This window comes from Sesamum indicum, linkage group LG3 (genome assembly GCF_026168435.1).
Source record: "Sesamum indicum cultivar Baizhima isolate 11 linkage group LG3, ASM2616843v1, whole genome shotgun sequence".
NCBI classification, from domain to species: Eukaryota; Viridiplantae; Streptophyta; class Magnoliopsida; order Lamiales; family Pedaliaceae; genus Sesamum; species Sesamum indicum.
In genome coordinates this window covers 16050604-16073813 of record NC_142659.1, presented here as the reverse complement: position 1 = coordinate 16073813, position 23210 = coordinate 16050604, and the positions used below count along the sequence as shown (strand labels likewise).

At 37.4% G+C, this 23210-nt stretch overlaps 5 protein-coding genes across 6 annotated transcripts; 2 read left to right on the top strand and 3 right to left on the bottom strand.

Moving 5' to 3' along the window:
• Positions 1 to 390: 390 nt before the first annotated feature.
• VPS46.2 (SNF7 family protein) lies at positions 391 to 1284 on the bottom strand. The gene has a single exon (XM_011074171.3). The coding sequence runs from the start codon at positions 1177 to 1179 to the stop codon at positions 568 to 570; it is 612 nt and encodes a 203-aa protein (XP_011072473.1). The 5' UTR covers positions 1180 to 1284; the 3' UTR covers positions 391 to 567.
• A 2361-nt stretch (positions 1285 to 3645) lies between these two features.
• On the top strand, positions 3646 to 8925 carry LOC105157719 (anoctamin-like protein). Its single transcript, XM_011074170.3, has 16 exons — positions 3646 to 4353; positions 4651 to 4720; positions 4873 to 4988; positions 5354 to 5480; positions 5552 to 5652; positions 5770 to 5861; positions 5949 to 6053; positions 6168 to 6437; positions 6750 to 6882; positions 6963 to 7076; positions 7174 to 7244; positions 7371 to 7501; positions 7877 to 7959; positions 8055 to 8162; positions 8266 to 8424; positions 8502 to 8925. The coding sequence occupies exons 1-16, from the start codon at positions 4171 to 4173 to the stop codon at positions 8628 to 8630; spliced, it is 1992 nt and encodes a 663-aa protein (XP_011072472.1). The 5' UTR covers positions 3646 to 4170; the 3' UTR covers positions 8631 to 8925.
• A 1363-nt stretch (positions 8926 to 10288) lies between these two features.
• LOC105157718 (large ribosomal subunit protein eL28z) lies at positions 10289 to 12144 on the bottom strand. The gene is made up of 4 exons (XM_011074168.3): positions 11986 to 12144; positions 11726 to 11891; positions 10921 to 11081; positions 10289 to 10684 (listed from the first exon to the last, which is right to left on the bottom strand). Exons 2-4 carry the CDS (start codon positions 11871 to 11873, stop codon positions 10562 to 10564), a joined length of 432 nt encoding a protein of 143 aa, XP_011072470.1. The 5' UTR covers positions 11874 to 11891; positions 11986 to 12144; the 3' UTR covers positions 10289 to 10561.
• Positions 12145 to 12800: 656 nt separating this feature from the next.
• On the bottom strand, positions 12801 to 17724 carry LOC105157717 (uncharacterized protein At1g51745). 2 transcript variants are annotated; one of them, XM_088878870.1, is made up of 4 exons: positions 17568 to 17724; positions 16699 to 17074; positions 14521 to 15434; positions 12801 to 14266 (listed from the first exon to the last, which is right to left on the bottom strand). In XM_088878870.1, the coding sequence occupies exons 2-4, from the start codon at positions 16887 to 16889 to the stop codon at positions 13164 to 13166; spliced, it is 2208 nt and encodes a 735-aa protein (XP_088734996.1). In that variant the 5' UTR covers positions 16890 to 17074; positions 17568 to 17724; the 3' UTR covers positions 12801 to 13163. The 2 variants fall into 2 exon arrangements, with proteins under 2 accessions (XP_088734996.1, XP_088734997.1); XM_088878871.1 differs by lacking the exon at positions 17568 to 17724 and adding an exon at positions 17349 to 17557.
• Positions 17725 to 17911: 187 nt separating this feature from the next.
• On the top strand, positions 17912 to 23082 carry LOC105157716 (Ubiquitin-conjugating enzyme family protein). The gene is made up of 11 exons (XM_011074165.3): positions 17912 to 18147; positions 19048 to 19113; positions 19223 to 19290; positions 19396 to 19429; positions 19552 to 19621; positions 20166 to 20223; positions 20597 to 20725; positions 21251 to 21342; positions 21679 to 21763; positions 22431 to 22506; positions 22646 to 23082. The coding sequence occupies exons 1-11, from the start codon at positions 18141 to 18143 to the stop codon at positions 22723 to 22725; spliced, it is 765 nt and encodes a 254-aa protein (XP_011072467.1). The 5' UTR covers positions 17912 to 18140; the 3' UTR covers positions 22726 to 23082.
• The last annotated feature ends 128 nt before the right edge of the window (positions 23083 to 23210 follow it).

Here is a 23210-nt window from a genome sequence, read left to right as displayed (position 1 = left end):
ATTCCATAAGCAGCATTCAAGTATGGAATTTTCGGGTTCATCAAAGTGAAACATCCTCCCTCTATCTAAACACTAATAAGTATATTACTAACACATGAACTCAAAGCAAACAACCAGAATCACAATACAATGAAACAACACAGGTCGAGCAAAACTAAAAGGAGTCATCACCAATCCATGGTTACATGTTGCCGAAATTATGCACAATATCACTGTTTTATCACTGTTGCTAACGGACTCCACATAAAATCCAGATATCACTGTTTTATAACTTAAGCAGCAACTAGAAACACCAAGTTCCAGTATCAAATTATAGGGGTATGATAACTAAGCTAACTATATGATCACTAGTAAGTTACCTTATACCTCCTTATTTGAAACACCAAGAAGTAGAAAACATATTAAACCAACACATCACCATTATCAAATCGGAGTCAGAATTTATACACATCATACTCAAGATTTCAGGAAATCCAACATTAATTCTATACCACATAATAGTAGAAATAAGGAGCAACACGACTCCAGAATAGTTTAGGTTAAAATAATCTCCAATATGTCCAAATTTCACCCGCGGGCCTTAAGCTCCGCAAGGCGCCTGGTGAGGTCATCCTCGTCGACCTTCTCACTGTTCTTCACGGACACAGCATGAGCCGCGGGCTGGGGCAGACCCACAGACACCTCGAGGCCGTAATCGTCAGCCACCTGCTGCATAAGGCTGTTGACCTCGCCTTCAGGAGTGGAGAGAGAAGTGCTTCCAGCCATAGAACTCTCCATAAACTCGGCCTGAACTTCCATATTGACGAACTGCCTCTCAAACTGGTCCATCGTCTCCGACATCTTCTGCAAGTTCCCAGTGGCGAGCGACGATTCGAGCGATTTGACGATGCTCCCCATTGACTTGCTGATCGCGGTCATCTTCGCCTGCGTGTCGAGACGCGCTACCACAGCGTCGAGCCGCGACGCGAGGCGGAGATAGTTCATCTGCTCGTTGCGCTTGCGTATGGAGTTCTCAGCGTAGATCCGCGCTCCGTCCATGTTACCTTTCTCAATCGCTTTCTTCACCTTCAATTTCTCCGCCTTCTCCTCCTTCTCGCACTTGCGAGCCTGACGCTGCAGGCTCTTCGAGGTGAATTTCAGATCCATGATCTGCTGCATCAGCTTCTCGGTGTTTCCCATGGCGAATCTAGAGAGAGAATTCGAATTCTAGGGTTTGAATTCTTCAATCGAAATCAGTAAGGAGGAGAGGACTTTTATTTTGGGTTAGGGTTGTTTTTCCTTGCTTTTGTAGTAGGGATCTACTGTGCTCAAGCGTAACGGAAGATATTTTCCGTGTCCAATTGGGAGGCTCCATCAACCGGGTCCGGATTAGAAAAGGGGTCGGGTTCCGCTCGGTGTTTTTGGAATCCAAAACTGTGCAACGCATGCTTAACGATTACGCTTCTGACGATTTTCCGAAACGCGTAGTGAAAACGCTTTCCGTATTTGTTAATTTATTATTTGTCTATTTTCTGTTGTTAATATGCCTTGTTTTCTTCCTAATTTTCAAGTGCAATTTTATTTTTTTGAAAATAAAAATATGTTTGAATTATGATATGTTTTCTACGAAATAAATATGATAGAATGAAAATATATTTTGATTGTGGCTTTTTATTATAGTTTTTTTGTACGAAAAATATGTAAATAATGAAAATATATTAAAATTCTGATTGTTTTTAAATAAAAAAAGGTTATTTTTTTGTATGAAAAGTCGTGATAGAATAAATTTATGGGAAATTTCCTCAATAAAAGACGACCATCCTCTCATGAGATTTAGTCATTTGTGATTTAAAAAATTACATATAATATTTTTTATATTTATTTTCATCTAACAAGCTGATCTCCTATTATTCAAAATTCATCAAAATTGATGATATTAGAAGGGGGGACTAAACATCTATATTTACCATCAATTTATTTAAAATTGATTTATTGAAAGCCAAATAAATATTTTATAATTAAATTGTCCTTATAATGGTATTTTAGCCAGGGAAAAAAAATCGACATGAAATAAATAGGTAATAAGTTAAATATAAATTTTTATTTAATTTATTATTATTATTATCAACTTCGATAAATTTTGACTAATGAAAAAATCTATTTGTTAAGCGAAAACAAACGTCAGAGATATTATGTAGTGTCCCATACGGCACTACACTTATTTACAACTAATTATCATACCATTTTCTTAATTTTAATTTAACCAATAAAATAAATTTTATGAACGTCACATAGTAGATAAATTCTTAATCCACAAGTAATTTACATATAATTATATAAAAACTCAAAAAAGTCCAAAGTAGCTATTTTCAAAATAAAATTAAAGTAGGCCTTTAAAAATGAAATAAAATGAAGCCTAAATATCTAGAAAAAGTAACATGGACTTAGTTGTACAATATATAATCCTAAACAATAATTGATGGCTGAAACATTAAAAATAAAATAAAAACACAGAATTGTTATTTTGAAACATAGTATTCTCATTTGTTTAACCTACTCATTACCTATAAGATGTACTATAATTGCTACTTTTCCCTATAATATTTTCATATATCTCAAACCCCACCTAACTATTCAGTTTTTGATTTGATACACGTGGGATCCGCCACCAAAAAAATCTACCACTTATGTTATAGAATTTGTAAGTGAAAATAACACTTTTAGAAATAAAAAAAATGGTAAATTACAGTAATTTTCTATGAAATATGGCATAATTATAAATATTTTTTTTCTTATTATTTGAAAATTATCAATACTCCTCATTTTAACAGTCGTCTAACAATTAGCCTAATCCGTTAGTTTTCAATAGATTTTCATCTATTTTTTGTGGTGAACTGATGAAAATGTGCTTATGAAGTAAAAATTATAATCTTATTTATTTATTTATTTTATCTATGGATTAAGTGGATAATCTTTTATAATTTTTTTAATTTTTTCATCCACACCATTCGAATTTTTATAATTTTTTTATTTTTTTCTAAATTTTTAAAAAATTACAGTAAGAACTAAGTTGACAATTTCATACCTCAAGGCTCAATCTAAGGATTACACAGTTTTATAAAAAATCAAAGGGTATTTAAAAATTTTCAAACAATAAGGGGTTATTCGTAATTATGCCAAATTTTGGAGAGATCGCTGTAAATTACCCAATAAAAAAAATCCAAACAAAATTTTCACATCTGTGCGTCCATACTTTATCAATTTATTGCTAATATCAATAAATTTAATTGGAGTACAGTTGCAAGTATAATTTTAATTATATTTGAGAGAAAAATATGATATCAATTTCTACATAGGGTCTAAATGCAATTGACCATAAATTCTATGTGTGCAATTCTTGCTGCATGCAACATGCCCTCACTTCAATTAGCCTGCTCAACTAGCTCAAGATAATCCTTACCTTAAAAAAAAAAAGAAAAAGAAAAAAGTGAAACATGCTAACATTCTTATTCCATTAATTAATGCAAGACAAATATTCTCCCCTACCAACATCCATCAAAATCGCTACACAAAAAGGTTAGCAGTAAAGCAATCTTTCTATTCCTCATCTTTCATTTTCACCATCAAATCTGCAAACCTGAGAATAAAATATGCAGATTGCATTATTAAGATAAAGGGTGTGAGAGGTGGTATGGGGGGTTGAAAATCCCATTTCCTGAATCTTTTTTGGGTCATAGAAATTGGGTGGTGCATTGTTTGTTGTGCCTCAGAATTGTTGATTTTGTTTATTTTAGTCTTGTCCTCAGAGGGAGAAACCAAAATAGCACACAGGTCTCCACTGCCACGTGTGGTCTTCTCCCTTCCAAAGTGTGTGTCATTTACAAAGTACACCTCTTCCCTTGGTTTCCGTTTATGCGGACACCTGTTCTTGGTTTCTTTCTCATTTGCTCGTGTTGGTTTGAGAAAAACAAAGAGGCCCTCGTCAACAATTGAATAGATTTTGACGATTTTCATTAGAGATTGAGAATTTTTAGCAGTTTTGAGCAGGAGGAAAAGGAAAATGGAGAGCGCACTTCGTGGCCGTTGTTTAGTTTCAATGGGTTTGTAGATGGTCATGTTCTTGGTTGTGTTTGTAGTTTGTTGAAGAGGCTTTAGTTTTTTTTTTTGGAGGTGGGTTTCTTGGTGTTGGAAATGAGTGAAAATGATAAGGAAGAAGGGGTTGTTTTTGAGATAGCAGTTGCGCTTAGTAAATGGGGTGAAAGCAAGGGGGATCAGAGTGATGAGGATGATTGTGTTCAGGTTCTTGTTAATGAGTTCAGGAAAAAAGGCCTGATTGTTGAAAGAGTTGTTGGCCTTCAAAATGAATTCGTCCGGGTATGCTCAAGCTATGATTTTCTTGCTTTCTTGAAGGATCTTTCTGTTTTTCCTCTCGAAATCGAACAATCTTGGTGATTCATATTTTCAAGTTTTGATCTTTACGTCACATTTCCTGGTTTGTTCATCCTGTTTGTCCTAAAATATACAAATAAAATGATTGCTGCCATCTGTGATTTGAATTTGTTTAAGTTCTCTGCTTGGTTGTCCACAATTACTGTTTGGCATGTCGCAACATGCAAGGTTGGTTTGGATTTAGTTTAACATGCAAAATGGCATCAAATACTACCTTTGCAGTTGGCAGCACCACCGGAGATATTGGGAAAGGCTGCAGCTGAGTTAAAATTTAGGAAACGGACTCATATAGGTAACTGTTAGCTAGTTCCTGTGTGGTTTCTGTATATCTCTCTCTCTCTCTCCCTTTTGAGCAAGTAGTGTAAATAAAGGTTCAAGCAGTTTTTGAATCATTCAACCTTCCATTGCTTCCCTTAATCTTGCAATGGCACTTGCTGTTTTCAGGAATGGATTTTCCATTTGAATGGGATGAGGCATCAGCTTTTGTTCGACTACCAGATGGTTCCTTGTTCAGTTGGTGTGAACGATTCCGTTGCTACAATCACATAATATATGGGATTGTGAGTTACTCGTATCCCAGCAATTATTTTCTGATTATCATTTTACTTTACTCAAGTCAAATATTTTGGGAAATCATTCAGTCAATTTTAAAGCAACACTATTGGATGATGAATATCTCTGGGACTCTGGATGAGGCCTGCGTTTTGGTTAATGCGAATATGTGAAAACTTCTTTCTCTTAATGTGGTTTAATTTGTGTATTACTCTCAAGTGCTCTATGATGCAACTTTACATAGAGTTTTGGGTGAGCTCTTCATATTTACTCAGCCTTGTCCATGGTAAAAGTTCCCTTGGTTCCAGTACAAGGGATAGTGAAGGACCAACATTCCCCTTGAGTATGTGTTGATTAAACCTAAATTTTGCAGGTCAACACAGGAAAGTCAATTGTAGTATTGAAATCCGATTGCACAGGGGTTGACTGGAGGCCGGGGGAATCTCTACTCCGCAAACTGGAAGCAATGCGTATTGTGAAAGAAGTTTTCCCATTGCATGGTACTATACTGTCTTGTTTATTTGAAAGTTGTCCAATTCCAGACGTTAAAAAAGTACATATATTCTCTTAGATGAACGGAAGCGGAAGCAGCTTCTAAAAAGTTGGGCAATGAACTGGTTAGACTTCACATCACAGCCAATTGATGATATTTGTTCATATTATGGAATCAAGGTAAGTGCTGAGTAGTGGTTGTTCCATATAATCATTTTGGAGATTGTACCTCATTTTGAGTTTTTATACTAATTACATTCTCATCTGGTTCTATCGTAAAAAATGTATCCCCACTAGATCGCTACCTATTTTGCTTTCCTTGGAATGTATACAAAATGGATGTTCTTTCCAGCTGCACTGGGACTCACTGTGCAGTTTGTGGACTTTGGGTAAAATCTTGATCTTCATCTTCTATGTGCACGTTCTGTTAAGTTTTCCTGTTGCGAGAAGCTGATACTCCTTTTTTTATTTATTAGATCATTTCAATTGCTGGTTCTCCCATTTTTCTTCATATGCCAGATTTCATGGGCTGTCGCGTTTTTCCAATTCTGGAAACGTAAAAACGCAGCCCTCTCAGCTAGGTATGTCTTTTGGCTGTTTTCCCAAAATCTGCATATATACATTGGAGCTCACCACCAAATTCGTTTCCCTCTCCCATATTTTATCTTCTTGAGTTTCTGCTATTGGTGATGCAGGTTGCAGATATATGATTTAGCTGGGCATGAATCTGAATATAAATCTCTGCGAACAGAACAGAGCTTGTCTGCGTCTCCTACAGAACTCATGAAGAAGCAAATCTCAGATAGAATGAAAGAGAAAGCAAGTTTCCAGAGAGAAGAATGGTTTAGATGGTTAATGAGATTGAGAAATGATGCCTTCATCATACTTAGCATCATATGTCTCCAACTACCCTTTGAATTGGCTTATGCTCATCTTTATGAGGTTATAGGCTCTGATCTTCTGAAGTAAGCGCTCAATTAAAGTGCTTCTTCATTTTATGTACTGAGGGCATTAGCTGTCCCTCCAGTTATAGCCTCCCCAGATATTTATATCATTAAGGAGTTGAGTCCTACTTTTTCTGCCAAAGGAAAATGGGGTTGTCGATCCAGGAAGACTTGTGCATAAGTAGTTATTTTAGCCACTGATCAGTTTGTCTGGGGGTTTGTACATGGATTCAGCATTTAGCTTCTGCCTGTTCTCATTTATTTCTCTTGTCAAATGAGATTCAGTAAAACCAAAATTTCTGAATATAACTCTCTTAAATTGCTATTCTCCAGGTTCTGTCTGACAGCTGTTTACCTCCTCGCTATTCAGTACTTCACTAGATTGGGAGGCAAGATAGCAATGAAGCTTATTAAGTATGAAAATAATGAAAATGTGGAGTACAGAGCAAACAGCTTGGTATACAAGGTAGCAAACAGAATGCTCTACACTCCTTGTGGTCTTACAGAATTTATACCCGTAAAAAAGCTGAACTGTGCTTTTCCCAGGTGTTTGGGCTTTATTTCATGCAATCATATATTGGGATATTTTATCATGCTCTACTGCATCGCAACTTTAGGACGCTTCGGCAAGTTTTAATCCAACGTCTGCTTATATCTGAGGTAGAAATAAGCCTAGTGGCGTTTTCACCTTCCCCAGCACATCATATTTTACTTTATGTAGTTAATTTCTCAATTTCAATAATTGTCTTGTTTTCAGGTGCTGGAGAATCTATTGGAAAATTCTATACCATATCTGTCATACAGCTTCAAGAAGTTTAGAACTGTCAGGTGCATCTTTTCTTTTTTTTTTTTTTTTAATAATATATCAGTGTCCGCATTGTAGCCCACGTTAATCTGTGGACTGCTTTACCTAATTCCTTTCATGTCTAAAGAAATGAGCTTGTCATTCCGTAGGAACAAGCTAAAGTGCGAAAAAGGATCATCAACAGGCAAACCACGGCCTATTCCTAGAATAGAGAAGGACTATCTTAAACCTGCTTATGCTGCAAGTATTGGCCAGGAAATCGAAGATGGACTTTTTGATGGTATACATGACTCTTATATTTTCATAATAAGACAACTACTGATGTGAAGGCACGTTTGCGCTTGTCGACAACAATGATATTTGATGCTATTTAATTGAACTCCTCATTCCTTGTTTCTCCGGGGAAATTTAGTATGTTCTGGTAGTAACTCTGATGTCTTTGTTGTTCTCACTTTTCCAAAAAAATAAAAATAAAAATATGGTTATTGCTTTCAGTTGATTCGGTTTGTTATTTACTCGGTTACTGGTCATCTGGACAGGTCCTTTCATTTATCATTGTGAATGTCTTCTACTTGCTTTTGTGTTTGGAAAGTCAATTGAATCTTGAGTTCATTATCATTTGTTCAGGAGATAAAATAATCTTTAACTGTTGCAGATTTTCTGGAGTTGGTGTTGCAGTTCGGGATGATCATGATGTTTGCTTGTGCATTCCCTCTTGCATTTGCCTTTGCAGCAGTGGTAGTGATGAAGTTTGCTGTTTTTGCCGAGTGATGCATAAATCTATTTGGTGTACTCGACGTAATCTGGCATCTTACATTTGCTTTGATTGGCAGAATAACATAACGGAGATTAGAGCAGATGCCCTGAAATTGCTTGCAATGATGAGAAGGCCGATACCCCGAGCTGATGCAACAATTGGAGCGTGGCTGAATATTTTCCAGGTACAGTTTTATTCTCTCAGCTGAACAGGAATATGACTCCACATAACTTCTCGACATTATCTCGATTTCTGCTTCTCTAAACTTGGGCTTTGTCGAATTTCAGTTTCTCATAGTGATGTCGATTTGCACAAACAGTGCACTCCTAGTGTGGCTGTATGATCGGGAAGGAAAATGGCATTTGTCACCTGGACTTGCAGCAATTCTTGTCATGGAACACGTGCTTTTATTCATTAAATTTGGATTCTCGCGCATCGTTCCTGAGGTATGGTGAAGTTCGCCATATATATATGGTTTAATTACGGTGAACCATCCTAAAAATGGATTGTGCATTTGTAACAGGAACCTGCATGGGTAAGAGCTGCACGGATGAAGAACGTAACTCAAGCAGAAAAAATGTGCTCTAAGCAATTCTTGAGGAGCATTTCAGGTGATGAAAAATGCTATGGGGGAAAGAAAAAGGATGAGTAGACGGGAAGCCTTACCATTAATTCCATTTCTGGGAATCACGATACTGTTGGCTGGGAGAAGTTGGATAAGAGCGATTTTCTTGGCCTCGTTAGTAGTACAGTCATTTCGAGCTACCTTCGTTATCCTTGGGTGTAGGCCAAAGGTTTTCATCGACTTGGAACCTTGTCTTTTTGTAGTTTCTTGCTGCTTGATGAACTATACCTGATTAGCTGTTGTCTGTAAGAACTAGTTTGTTGTAAAGCTTTTGTACAAGGGTGAAACTCTTAATTGGCAATGGTAGGCGGACTCAAGAATATGCAAGTATTCTTTGGAAAGAGAAAGCTGAAATATACGTCAAAATATATTATTGGATAAAAGCTATACATTGATGAAATTTGAAAATGGATCGGATATTGACCTAATCAAGCATCTCTTGAATCACCAGAAATACACACAACATACACAGTTAGTCTGGTCAGTTCCACAGTTGTAACAGTAGTCATCTGCCGTCCTTGTATTGAACACTTCTTCATGCACTTCTTCTTGATCATCGAAGTTTTCCGAGAATGCATCATTTGTTAGTCTGAAAAATCTGTGTACAGCAAATTAGATTCATTCGGCTGAGCCCGGTCTTGGGGAGCTGCCAAAATGCTGGCTCACCTGTCGGGCATAGGTGACCACTGCCTTAGCCCATTTCTTGATCTCGTCTTTCAGTTTTTGTGAATCCAAGTGCTTGAGAGATTTCACCCCAGGATCAATGGATATCTCCATGAAGGAAAAGCAGCTGGTCGAACGCCTTCGTTTCATGCTGTCATCATAAATCTTGGTGCTCTTGCTCATGTCTTCCCTGGCCGAGACAGATCTGCCTGTAGAGTTCTTCTCCATCTGGCAGAACAACCTTGTTTTCTGTTTTGTTACATAGTTAATGTATTTATAGGGGTTTTGAGACAAGAACATGGGTTGGTGTTGTTGATGCGTGCCGTATACTAGTTGCATTGACTTGAGACTTTTTAGCCATCGCAGCCCGATGACCTTTTCAATCAAACTTTTAAACCCTGTAAAACGAGTTGTCTAGTGATTATCAGGTCTAGATTCTCTAATGCTGACATAATTTGCTCATAGTCTCAATCTTTCGCGATAATTTGAATAGTCTTTCAGGGACACTAATTGAAAGCGCTGGGAAACATTCAGGAGGCCGCCCCCTCAATTTTTTCCTGCTAAAGTCAAGTTTTACCTAGTCCGGTGGCAATCACCTGGCGGAGGCATAATCAAGCTTTGACTTTTACAACTTGCGAGATTAATTCTGCAAGAATACCTTCCCCACACGCTGCATTGCTTGCTCCCCAAACGCCAACCAATTTCACATTCTTGTTCACCACTCTGAAGATATTCAGCAAGTTTATGATGAGAAAATAAATACCACTTTTAACTTCACCTCACAAGCCCTAGCATGCAAATATGCATGGGAGCTGGATGATTGCATAGTACACAATGACAATAAGACACAAAACATGGCCAGGCTTACTTGTCAAAGAAATAAAATGCAGCTAGAAGGTGAAGGGCACAAGGTTATGGTGCTGGTGGTTATGGTTAAATGTAGAACCTCTCAAAGTGAAGGTGCATGTAAATGAGGAATTCTGACTACCACAGATAAATTCTTATAAAGCACAAAGCAGATAGACCACAAAGCATCTAGTAGTCTGATGCTAAAAACACCAAGAATTGTCGGAACAGGATTCCATCATCGCATCATAATCAACACCATATGTAAAATAAGAAGTAATTCAGACTATTTGGGTGGAAAACACAAGTAACCATTATAACGTCAACTAATGAGAAATCCGGTGAAAATGGTAACTGCAAAAATTTGGTACTCTATCACGCAAATAGGCACAAGAACTGAACTCTCAGTTCAAGCTAATCCATCTGCAACATCACATTCTACCCAGGACCTAAGCAGCCTGCCTGTTCCTCTTCTTCACACCAGACTTGGCAACCTTGAGGCTTCTGTTCACAACACTTAACCTTGCAAGGGCTGCCTTCTTCAGGTCAGGCCTATAATGGTTATCAGCCACCTGCGCTCACCCAAAAGAAAAAGGGTTAATACATAACAAGCTAAGATCACCATCCTGAAAAATTGAAGGTGAAACCAAGTAGGAAACAGAATGATTAGTTACAGGAGAAATCTCAGACTTCATAATGTCAATTCCAATTTCTAATACAGAAATGAACCAATCCCAAGGACTATTGTGGTAGGAAACAAAGCATATGAACTAAATAAAAATACTAGCAAAATATGACCAGTGTATACCTGGTTTGAAACAGCCTTGGCCATGCGGCTAAACTCTTTCTTCATGAGAGACTTGTTAAGCAAGCTGGATGGTTTATTCTGTTTCTTCGTTTTTGTTGTTGCAAGCAGCACTGACTGGTCCTTGCCAGCTTGAATGGTCACTGTCTTCTTGTTTGCCAACCCTATTTAATAAAATCCCATGAGAAATTCATTTCAGGATGCCACATAGTCGAGCTCATGTCAATGCACCAAAAGGACATCCTCAACATCTAATTATAAAATTCTGTTTGGCCACAGAACTGGAATCTCAAATACCGTTGATGAGAAACTTGCACAAACCTACTGAGCTAGCAAACATAACACAGTTATAAGCACCAATACTTTTGTAGATTTTTAAAGTTCATAGAAGTTATAAATATGCTTATATTCATTCTTTTTTCCCCTCTGTAAAGCTACAATCCACATCATAATTAATCAAACTAAACAAAATCACGTTAAAAATTAGATGACAATGGTTAGTAGGATAATCCCTTTCGCTGTGTAGCCGTAAAATATCCAGATACAATATAGACTTCACAGTTAATGCTGAAGGCATGTGAAACTTCAGATCATTATTTCCATCACCCTACTTTCTGGACAACAAACCAACGGAAACAAATTCTAACGAACATAGAAACCTAAACTCCAGCTGCGCAAAATACTAACAATACACCCACATTACTCCATCACTCGTAAATCATAAACAAATGTTTGTTCAGATCCGAAATCATATTCTCAAATTAAAAAAAAAAAGGTGAGAACAAAAAAAAAAAAAAACGAAACCTACCGGAGTGCTTGTACGAGTGCAGGTTGTATAGATTGTTAGGCTCCTTGCTGAACTTAACGCTGGCAGTCCCATTCCCGAATTCCTTCACAAAAAAAGAATTGTTCTTCTTCACGATCTCCCATATCAGCTGTCCCGGAACTGTCGCCATTTCTACCACGAATGAACCCTAAATCACGCCCAAAACAAACACAAAATCATAGTAATACATCTCAGGTATGCATGCGTATATGAACAAAATGTTACTGAGGCTTAAGAGATACCTTAGAGAGAGAACGAACAGGAATCTAGGGTTTTCTGTGAGACGGCTTGAAGAGTGAGAGTAGTTCAGAAGAAGGGGGGTATGAGATATATGTGGGTAGATTTAAAACCCTAGGAAGGTCCAATGACAAAAAACCCCTTCCTCTTCATTCTTGGGTGCAATTTGGTCTTGTTTTCTGCTGGTATTTAGTTCCTTATAATTTTAAGTTAATTACCTTATCCTCCCCTGCTTATATGATAATTATGATTCCTCCCCCCAGTGGAAAATAATAAAAGCTTAGAGAATACCTACATAAATTATTGGGGGAAAAAAGAATAATAATGCCAATTAGTAGAATATTGCCCTTTATTTCCTCATTTGACATTTCTATTAAATTAAAGGTTCTGGTACATCGTTCTTATATGTATATAATAAATTATTTATTATATGCCCTCCAACAAATAAGATAATTAACTTATTCGGCATCCTAAAATTTATATTAACTTAACTGCTCAATTAATATATTTTTATTTTTATTTATAAAATATTTTAAAATACAAGAAATTCTTTATATATGCCTGTGAATACTTTTAACTTATTCATTCTTAAATTTTGTATTAACTTAACTGCTCAATTGTTATATTTTATTCTTGCTTACAATAAACTATAAAATATGAAAAATTATTTAATATATAGACAAAAAAATAACGCTCCACGACAACTAGTATATATTTGAATTAAGTTATAAAGAAACCGGAAAAAACAAATATGAGAAGAATTTCTGGACAACCTAAAACAAAACCAAACATCATAAGAAAGAAATCAACACAAAGGAACTGGAAAGAAATCATCTCTTAACTCCAGAAGTTAGTAATCCCACAATTCCAGAAAACAGTCCGTCTATAAATAGTAAAGCATTATCAGATTATATATTAAACCTGACAACCGATCACTATAGTTGATGCCCTGAACTAATTTTACAATATATACAAGGCTAAAGCAGCCTCAGCAAAACTTCTATGGTTCCTGTGATAATGTCATAGTATTTCTCCCTTCAGGGCAGAATGTACAGCGCTGGTACACCGACACAGTTTCAGAAGAAGAATGCTGAACTTGGCTGCCTATTTAACCAAACCCACAAGTTTGGAAGGTGAAGCTCAAGATTTTGTATAAAATTTTAGGTACCCGGAAAAGCAAACTTCATATACTGCCTGCTGCAGCCATACGGGGTGGAGGTCGCATTGAGCTATTCAATGCTGCATTGATCCGACTGAATACGACATTTAAAGGAATACAAGCTATGGAAGGACCCTTGAGCTTCTCTACCACTGGTTTCTTATCTTCTTGACTTTGTTTGTGAGAACCAGTCAGTGACGACAACTTCCTGATCTTCTTTGACAAGAGCCCATTTCTTCTAGATTTTGGGGTTTTCCTACGTGTGCTGTGTGCCTGCAACGACCGGTGCTTGCTGGGTGGCCGTCCGCGTGGCCTCCGTTCATATACCATGTTTAGACCTTGCAAAGCAGATACACTGTTCAGGTTATGGTCCAACTCAGAACTGCTGCTGTAACATTCGGTCAAACCGAGTAAGCCATCACACGATCCAGCTTCCAACACCTCGACTGCGAGTGGGTGACCTATAATGGGCTGGCCATGTAGCTTGCTCATTAGAGAAATATAGGGGACGTGCTGGGGCCGGTAGGTGGATTTCACCTCCACAGTGACATCATACAAGGCAGAACCAGCAGTATGGTGCCTCAGGGAAAAATCGTAGGATTCATACTTTGGGTTGACCGTGAAACGAGACTGACGATAGGGCAGTAACCTCTGGGGTCCAGCCATCTCAGACGCTGATCGCCTTGTATGAGATTCTCTCTGTGGAGCATTCCAGCTCCAACCACGAAATTCTTCAACCTGAGTTTCTGTAATTGGTCTTGACTTTACATGGAATCCACCACCATCTGAAACGAGGGACCCACCTACCCGATTGGAGTCAGCATTTCGGCTAGAGCTGGCTAAAAAGCTATCCCGATCCATGCCTGCTGCATATGTTTCAGACTCGTCATCCACATCCATCTTCCTTGACCTTGAATTCCTCTTCCCTTTTAACTGCCACTCAGAAGTACCTTTCTCTATCCTCTGGCTGATATTATGAACATCGGCAGTACCTGAACTGGTTGAACCAGACTCGTTATGTTCCTCATTTCCCAACGATATGTTCTCAACATGACTACTTTGGCTAGACTGGGCCCCAGCACCAACCTGAGCCTTCTGTGATGCACCAGGAACAATTGTGGACAAACCTGCAGAAGGAAAATTCAAAAGTTAGCATATGAATCAAAAATGCCAAAGTGAAACACTCAAGCATGACCTATGTGGCCACAAAAAATGTCATGTCTATGCCTCGAAGAATTATACGATACAGACTGGTCTTCCTATACAGATGTACAATTCTAGAAGGACAAGAGGCATGCTAATATATTATTAGCTACAATAGAGGAGCCGTAAACACAGCCAAATCACTAGCTAATACATAAAGCAACTTCATCAGATATACCTGCAGAATGCTTTGCTTCAGCAACAAGAGGCACATCGAACAAGCTGTGAACAGATCTATTTTCAGGAATGCCCTCCCTGCTGGAAATTTCATTCTCCTTTGGTTTGGATCCAAGGGAAGCATCACTAGCATGCCTAGATGTGTTGACCGATATAGCATTCTCACATGAAACTCCAGTACTATCTGAGTTGTTGTTGACTGCAGTTGAGTTGTTGATCTTCGATTCATTAGACTCTAATCCAGAAACCTTGCTCTCAGATGCTCCAGGAACAGAAGATCCAGTTGGACTGGACAACTGTTCACAAACAACAGGAACGGACACCATTGCTGTACACTCCAAAACTTTTGTCAAAGTGCGGCGACGGTTTTTCCTTTTTAAGAATTCATGAACATGAGCAGCCTCAGATCTTTTTCTCTTCAGTGATGATGCTACACCCATCCCCAGGTCCTCAAGTCCTCTCATACGCTTTACTCCTTCAGTCCCATCGTCCTCTGAATCATTTGGAGTCCTCCAGCGCTTAGATTCTTCCTTAGTTGCATCAGCGTGATCTGGTTCCTCAAATGAAACACCAGACTGAGATAGTTCTGGGCCTGAATCTGAATCATCTTCAGAAGTACTCAGATCCTCATCAGTATCTTCACTTTCTTCACTGGGATGGGAGGAAGAAGGTGAGTCGTCAACAAGACGCTCCTCATTTTGTGTACCTGGTCTAGCAGATAAGTCGTCATAGTCTTTTCCAAGACGAGCACTTTCCAGCTCAAGTGCATGAAGAATGGCATCTTCTCTTCGAGCGTATTTGACTGCCTTCTTAGAAAGATGAGATGCAGATGCCTTAGCCTTCTCAATGCAATCATCATACTCGCCACAGCGAAAAGCTTTCACTCTTTTTGATTTCTCCAGATTATACCAGTCCCTTAAAGAAAATCAGGAAGAACTGAAATTAAATTGCTATCAGCATGAAAAGAGATATGGGAGCTAAAATCTGAGTGGAAAATAGAAACATTTTTTTCTCTAAATTAAGCAGTAAGCACAAAAAGGTTCAAATTCAAGCCATAAAGAGGTTAAAAGGGAAAAATCCTGAATGTGTACAGAAACAGAGGTTGGCCTCTAGGATCACCAGATTGCAACTAGAAGACTGAGATAACAATTTACTTCATGTCATATGTATTTTCCAATTGATACTTAGTGCATTGAATTTAACAAAAAACTATTAAATACAGATAAGTCCATGATAAGTTTCTTCTTCTTTTATCCAATACTGTTTCCTTTGTATAGAGTTTCAACATTTTACTTCTTATAATCCTCTTTCTACTGGCAATTGACAGACAATGAAATAGTTATAGTAGCGTAAACATTAGACAAGAAACTAGCGTTTTCTCCGAGGCCCTGCCTTAAATATTTGAACTTGTCACCACATGAAAAGCAACTCATATTTAATGTAAAAGAATGGTTTTTTCTGGATAAGTGAATTCAGTAATACCATCGCCTATAATTCAGCATTGCCAAAAACTCGAGCCAAGCTAGAGCTCTTTAATAGCTTAATTCAGAATTGTGTCAACTTAATTTAGTTGCTATAGGTTTAACCCATAAGTATGCTACTGCAAAGAGCAAGGATTTAAACCGATACAAATAGTGACTTTTCTTTTTCCTGATAACATGGGTGGTGGCCATTACGATCATATAACATTCACCTCTTTTAGAACTAGATAATATGTATACATATTACTAAAATAAACAATAAAAGTTTATTTGGCAACTGAATCAAGAATTGCAAAATCCGTCCTGTAATCTTTTTATTTTCACCAAAACACATTACTCATTCATAAAAGCTCTTCCATGACAAGTGGATTTTATAACAAATAAATGTGATCACAAAAAGACAAATAAACTAAAGGACATAAATTCCAGATCAAATCGGCACACCAATGGAAGCACAACATGAATAATATATGAAAAATGAAACACAGTTCAAAAGTTTGTTAACAACCGTTGCTCCTTTTTCCACAAGAACACCAAATCCAGACATTCAGATGGTGCCCTCTCACAACCATCCAAATATTATGAGAACTACCATTTGTATGATTTGAAGAAACAATTTATCAACATCACGATGCTGTAAGTGATCAAATACTCCAATCAAGGAAATGAAAAACAGAATGACTTGTAGAAATACTTACACACTTGCATCTTCTCTACCAAGGAGCTTCACTGGGGTCCCTGATCTTGGTGTAGGCAAACAGCCCTCCGGAAGTTCATCTGGGCCAAGAATCCGGCCAGGCCACCACGACCCATTTCTCCGGCGAACCCATACCAACCCGCCAACTGATGGGTCAATGCCTTTGTTGGGGTCCTCACCCGAACTCCCCATTCAGAAACCACAACCAAAAGGGATACTTATTTTAAACCAAACAGGAAAAGTAAAATAAAACCAGAAAACATAAAGCTCTAATTCCCCAATAATTTATTTTCAGGTCAGCCTTTCTGGGGCACAAGCAAAGCCCTCAAGAAAAATCTCAAACCCTCCTCCACCAGCGTGCACATTTCTTTTAACATCTAAAGAAATAAGGAAAAGAAAGAGAAAATATCAGAAAATTTTCACAAAACACAACTAAAAGAAGCTATGAACATTCGTAAGACAGGAATGTAAAAAATTAGATCATCAAACGCAAATAGGAAAAACAAAACCAGACGGCAAGATAATCAGGGGAGAAGGTAGAGATAGATCTGGTGAAAGAATTTTTGCCCAAAAAAAGGAAGGGCCGCTTTCTTTTCAGGTTTTTCCACTTGTTTCAGGAAAAATCAAAACCCATTAATGATTTCATCTCACATGTTTCGGTGGCATTCAAAGGAAAAGCTCTAATCTTTTTCATCGGTTACTTCAAGCGGTGGGAATTTCATGACCAAACCATTAGCTTTTGGATGCGGAGAAAGTAGAAGAAATGGCAAAGAAGTTCAAGTTTCTATATGTGCGTGTATACTGTCAAGTGAATGATGAGACATGCAGTGGAGAGAGTTATGCTGTCAAGAACAATGGGATCGAAGGTACCTTTTAGTATCTTTATACAGAGACACAGAGAAGCCCTCATGGAAAGAGAGAGAATAATACGAGAGAGAGAGAGAGAGAGAGAGAGAGAGGAGACTGAGAGAGGGATTTTCTTGAAAATACTATATAAGTTTTATTATAAATCTATTAAGTTTGGAGGTGAGAGAAACAGGAAAAGAAAGGTAATGTAATCAGGCACGACAGGTACTATATTAGCATTTCTACACTTGTCCCACATGCATGCTTGTAGGTCCCCTTATACAGGTGTAAATTACTATAATACATCTCTAGTTAATTTTCCATCAAGAATCCTTTGCGACTACGGCTGTGATTAATCTTGCCTGATGCTATCTTGCGGTGATTAAGACACTTGTGTTTAAGGTTATGTGGGACTGAGTACAGGGGATAATTAAATAGTAGTGCAGTAGGTCCTCCCTCCACTCTGCTGATTAGGTTTTTCTTATTTTTCCCTACTAAAGCTGTATTTGAAGGGTTCATTATTTCTTGCTGCAATTTCATCTTCTTAAGAAGGGAAGGAAGAGACAATCAGGAGAAGGAAGCATTAACCAAGCAGCCATGACTGGTATAGTTCATAAAGCTTCAATCTTTTTTGGTTTTTGACCCTAAAAATTTAATTTTTAGGGTTCATGCTATTCTTAATGTTAAGTTACTCTATTTTTTCTCGACATTTATTGAGCAATTATGATTATTTCAAGCTTCAAACTTTGGTTTCTTTTTCTATCTTGTTGGTGTTGAAAATTTGAATTTTATTATGAAAAATAACGTGGAGATTTGATGATTATAGCATCGGTTGAGCAAATATCCATTCTATATCGCTGAGTGATCAGTTTGCTTCTTTTCCCGCATCGGCCCAGAATTTTATCTCAATCGACTGACTTGGTTCATGGTTCATGCGGAAATTTGTATAACAACTGATTTCTTAAGAATTTTCACTGGTCCACAAGATGTTGTGCGGTGTTTATCCGGAGTTTATCTGTGTTTTTCTGTTCTGAATTTCGGGGAATAGTTAGATGAGAGTTGTGTTTTCATACTTAGGAATAATTTTGGCGAAGCTGGATAAGGAAGAAAGTTTTGAGGAGAAGGATGTGAGTACTGATCCTCTATAAATGGATTCTTCTGTTAATTGAATCAACCTCGAATTGATAATTGAGTGGGATGGATTTTTGGTGGGTGTTTGGGGCTTGTGAGGAATAGGGAAAAATAAATAAGTAAATATGGTCGAACTAATTCATGCCCTAAGTGAAATGCTTCTGATTTTAGTTTCAGACACTTAATTTCATGATTGTGATTATTAAGATTATGCGAAAAGTGAAAGAGTTGGGCTTTCATTGTGAGAACATTGGACTTATTTAGCTTTCTTCATTAGATTTTCTCTTTAGTCAATGTACGAGTTGTTATTTTTACACAGTCCATCTAGTTTCCACGGTCGTGTTTGTCTTGATTCGGGAAATGCTCTGTGCAGACTATAAGCAAGACCAGGATATGGAAATTGAAGCCTTGGAAGCCATTCTCATGGATGATTTTAAAGGTTTGTCTTTCCTATGGCGGTATTCATGTATTCCTCTTTGGTTACTTGATGTCTGTTCACCAATTTACCTAAATTCTGTTAATCAATTCTAGTGGATTCCTTATACCAGAAATTCATTCTAGTGAAAGCAACCTGAATACTTCGAACCGCTGCTTCCAGATAACCCTTTCTCCTCAGGTAAATATATTTTCTCATGTCATGGAGCATAATAGTGTCTTTATATTTCTTTGTTAACCATATTCCTCTACGGATTGTTACTTGTTTCTCCTTTATTTCAAACAGGATGATGAGCTAGATGAATCAACTAATCCACCAGGTTACAATCTATATGCCACTTATGTTCTTGTTAATCCTCTTTTTTCTTGTGCAGCTGTGCTTGTATCTCATGGTGACATTTCCTACTTGTATTAATAGCACTTGTCGAATTCTTTTTTGCAGTAAGGTTGGCATTGATATTCTCTCACACAGAAAAATATCCCGATGAACCTCCACTTCTCAGTCTGAAAAGGTTACGTGTAAGATATTTTATGGTGTGTTTAGAATTCTGCTTTATAATCTTTTATTCACTTTCTTCTTATCAGTATCTCTTGTTAATAATATATAACATGTTTGGAATTTTAACACGACTTAATCAATTAGCATTATTTTCTTGAGTAATATAAAGGAGGATTGGAAGAGTCCACACCTTCCAGCTTTGCTAACTTCTGTGATATGTTGGGAGTTCAGTTGTGGCTGTGTATTACTCTGTTAAACGAGTAATATCCAAAAGTCAAGCTCTATGCACAGAGTTTGTGATTTAGGGAGTCTATAGATGTCCCTGCATGCCATAGGATTCGTATTTCTCACTATAACAATATTGCAGGACATTGCTTGATTCACTTAATCAAAACATCACGAATTCAATTGAGAGGTGGCATTGTGACATTTGTGAGTTGAGTTAGAATGTTGGTGACCCTGAGTGCCAAGCAATTTTAGTTAATACCTGAGCATGTTTTGCCAGAATCCCTATGTACACTTTTCTGTGTCTGAAGCACTTATCATTTTGTTTTCAGCTTGAAAGGAATTCCAACAGCAGATCTTAAAGTTCTGAAAGAAAAGCTTGAACAAGAGGTAGCACTTCAAATCCCTTTTGCCATTCCATTAAGCATGTTATGTTTATACTGGTTTGGTTGATCTTGTAAAAATATGGTATGTCTAAGATGGGTTCTATAAAGGTTATGCTGAATGTGTTGTTCAGTACCTGACCCAGGATAAAGCATCTACCTTCAATATGTACAGAACATGACCACATAGTTAATATTAACAGAAAATTAAACCCCACGTCGTTGGGAAATGTAAAACTTTAGATGATATCCGCAAAGTGGAGGAATTCGACTTGAAAACCTTGTATTCTTTATTCAACAGGATGAGGACTACAATCTTAGTCTCTAACCCTTAAGTTGTTCCAAACTTCAAGCTAGTTCAAAATGCTTATATGTCACAGGCAGCTGAAAATCTTGGTATGGCCATGGTCTACACATTGGTTACATCAGCTAAGGAATGGCTTTCTGAAAGATTTTCAGAGGATGCCGGAGTTGAGGATGCTGAGGAAGATGAGGCTGCAAAAGATGAGGTATCCTTCTTTCCGTAATTTCTTGTGGAACTAGTGCAAAACATGTCTTGCATTTATTACTGTATTTCTTGTGATCCAATCTACATCAAAAGAATATTCAGGATGTTTGATCTTACAATTGTCCTGATCCCATTATTGTCCTGCTCACATTGTCCACTGCCGTTTGCACGAAATGCTTACAGAAAAGAGGCTGATTTTGTACCTTCAATAATTTGCAGAGACTCTTTTTGCATCATCCATTAAGTAGGAATTTATATGTTAGAGCTATAGCTTTGCACAAGCCAACTGTGCTCAGTGTTGTAGTTGAGTTTCACTATATTACACAATTTAGCCTAAGAATTTGTTAGTGTTTTCATAACCTTGAAGTGCTCATAGAATCATTGAATGCCTGCTGTCACCTTTCTGACTTTATGTCATCATCCACTTTCTATTAGATGACATGATGGTGATAACTGTAGAAGATGTTACCAAAAATGCTGACTTTCAGTTCATCAAATTATTATATCAATTGCTGTTCATTTTCAGATTATAGTACCACATGGAGAACCAGTCACTGTTGATTCCTTTTTGGCATGGCGTGAGAGATTTGAAGCAGAATTGGCACTTGAAAGAGCCAAGTGAGTTAAAAAATTATTGACTTCCTTGTAGTTCTCAATGAAGGCCAACGTGATTTAAGGGGCAAAATACCACATAAAATATGGCTGTAGCTAGATTGCAGTCAACTCAATCATAAAATCAACTGCTGTTTCTTAAAGAGAATTTAACTTTTTGACAAAGTAAATAATTAATTTGTGAACTCAGATAGAGTCGGTGGGTAAATATGTTGACTGTATACCCTCTTGCTATAGACAAATCTGTAACGTGTGCTAAGGAAGAAAAAAGATATGGATTGTTTTGTTTTTTTTATTTCTTCTCTGGTTGTTGATAATAGATTTTCATGTTCATCATCTTAGGCTAATGCCTGATTCAGCACTTACTGCGCCCAAGGAGAAAAAACTTTCCGGCAGACAGTGGTTCGAAAGTGGAAGAGCATCCTCGGTACTTCATTCTTCCAGCTATTTTTCGTTTGGCATGCATCCTCAAATTGTAGTAACACTCATCAGATGTAACTGAAAAAATTTGTTTACTTAATCAATGTAAAGAGCACATCTATTTCCTGACTGTACACGGTTATATGTCCATAGTTGTGTGCATTTACAGACATTCATATGCTATTCATTCTTTGGTTGTAGCTAATATGTTACTTCAGACAATATTTCTGAATGAATCTTCTGATTAGATGAAATTAAAGCTTAACATCTGATTAAGCAAGAAATTCTATTGGAAGTTCAACATTTGGAATTAGGGCTAAGTGAGTATGAGACGGTAAAAGAAGTATAATTTGGATCTCGCAGTCTGAAGTGCAATTAACTGGCATTTAATGAGGTAAGAAATGACTTTAAGCTTCTCCATTTACTCTTTTGAGTAAAGAAAGGACGTCTCTTATTATCTATGGTAGGACCTGAGGAAAACCCTGAGCTTTTATTTTCCATTTCTGTAAGTGATGTCACCCCCCAATTTGTAATATCTATGCATCTAATACTGTAAATGAAATTTCATATCCTCAATTTAACACAAGTTTCAGTTTGTCAAAATGTGCCTAAATCTAAATGATCAAGTATATTAGTGAAAATGTTTACTTCTTGGGTCTGCTGATTCCATGCAGAAAGGGTCAGCACCTGTTGCTGAGGGTTCTGATGAAGACGAGGAAGATATTGATTTCGACGATGATGACTTCGAAGGTGAGCTCACCCCTCTTTGCCCAACCCCCAAAAGAAACAAGAACTCTCTCTCTCTCTCTCTCTCTCTCTCTCTCTCTCTCTCTCTCTCTCTCTCTTTCTCTCTCTCATATGGGTAAGATGTCTTTTTATGTGGGTGTAGATGATGAAGAGGATATGCTGGAGCACTATCTGGCCGAAAAATCAGACTCATCTACCCATACTTCAAGGGGAGCCAATTGAGCAAAGTTGGCGTGATGGGCAGGAATGAATTAGATGTTAACTACCATTAAATGGAGAACTGTTCGCATAGGTGATGCAGGCCTTAATGAGATATAGAGAACTTTGGTATACTACAAGATGGTACTCGTACCAAAACAAGCCGACATGAAATACCTGTGATCTAAGTAAAAGTTTTTCTGTTGCTGACAGATGAGCCCGCCTTTTCCATTAATGATTCAACATTGGAACCGTTGTATCAGCTGTTTTTCGGAGATTTTATTGATTGCAGGATAGAGTAGTTTACTACTTTGAACCCCCTGCAAATATCATTTTTCGCAGTGCAGTTATTTTAAGCATATCTAGTTCATTGACCAGAAATTTGATATCTTCAACGAGTTTAAAGCTTCTGGCAAATGACTTAACTATGAAAAAGAAGTGCACCTGAGTGTATAACTTTGAAAGAAGCACTATTTTGTGGATGGAAGGCAAATCTGATACAGAACAAG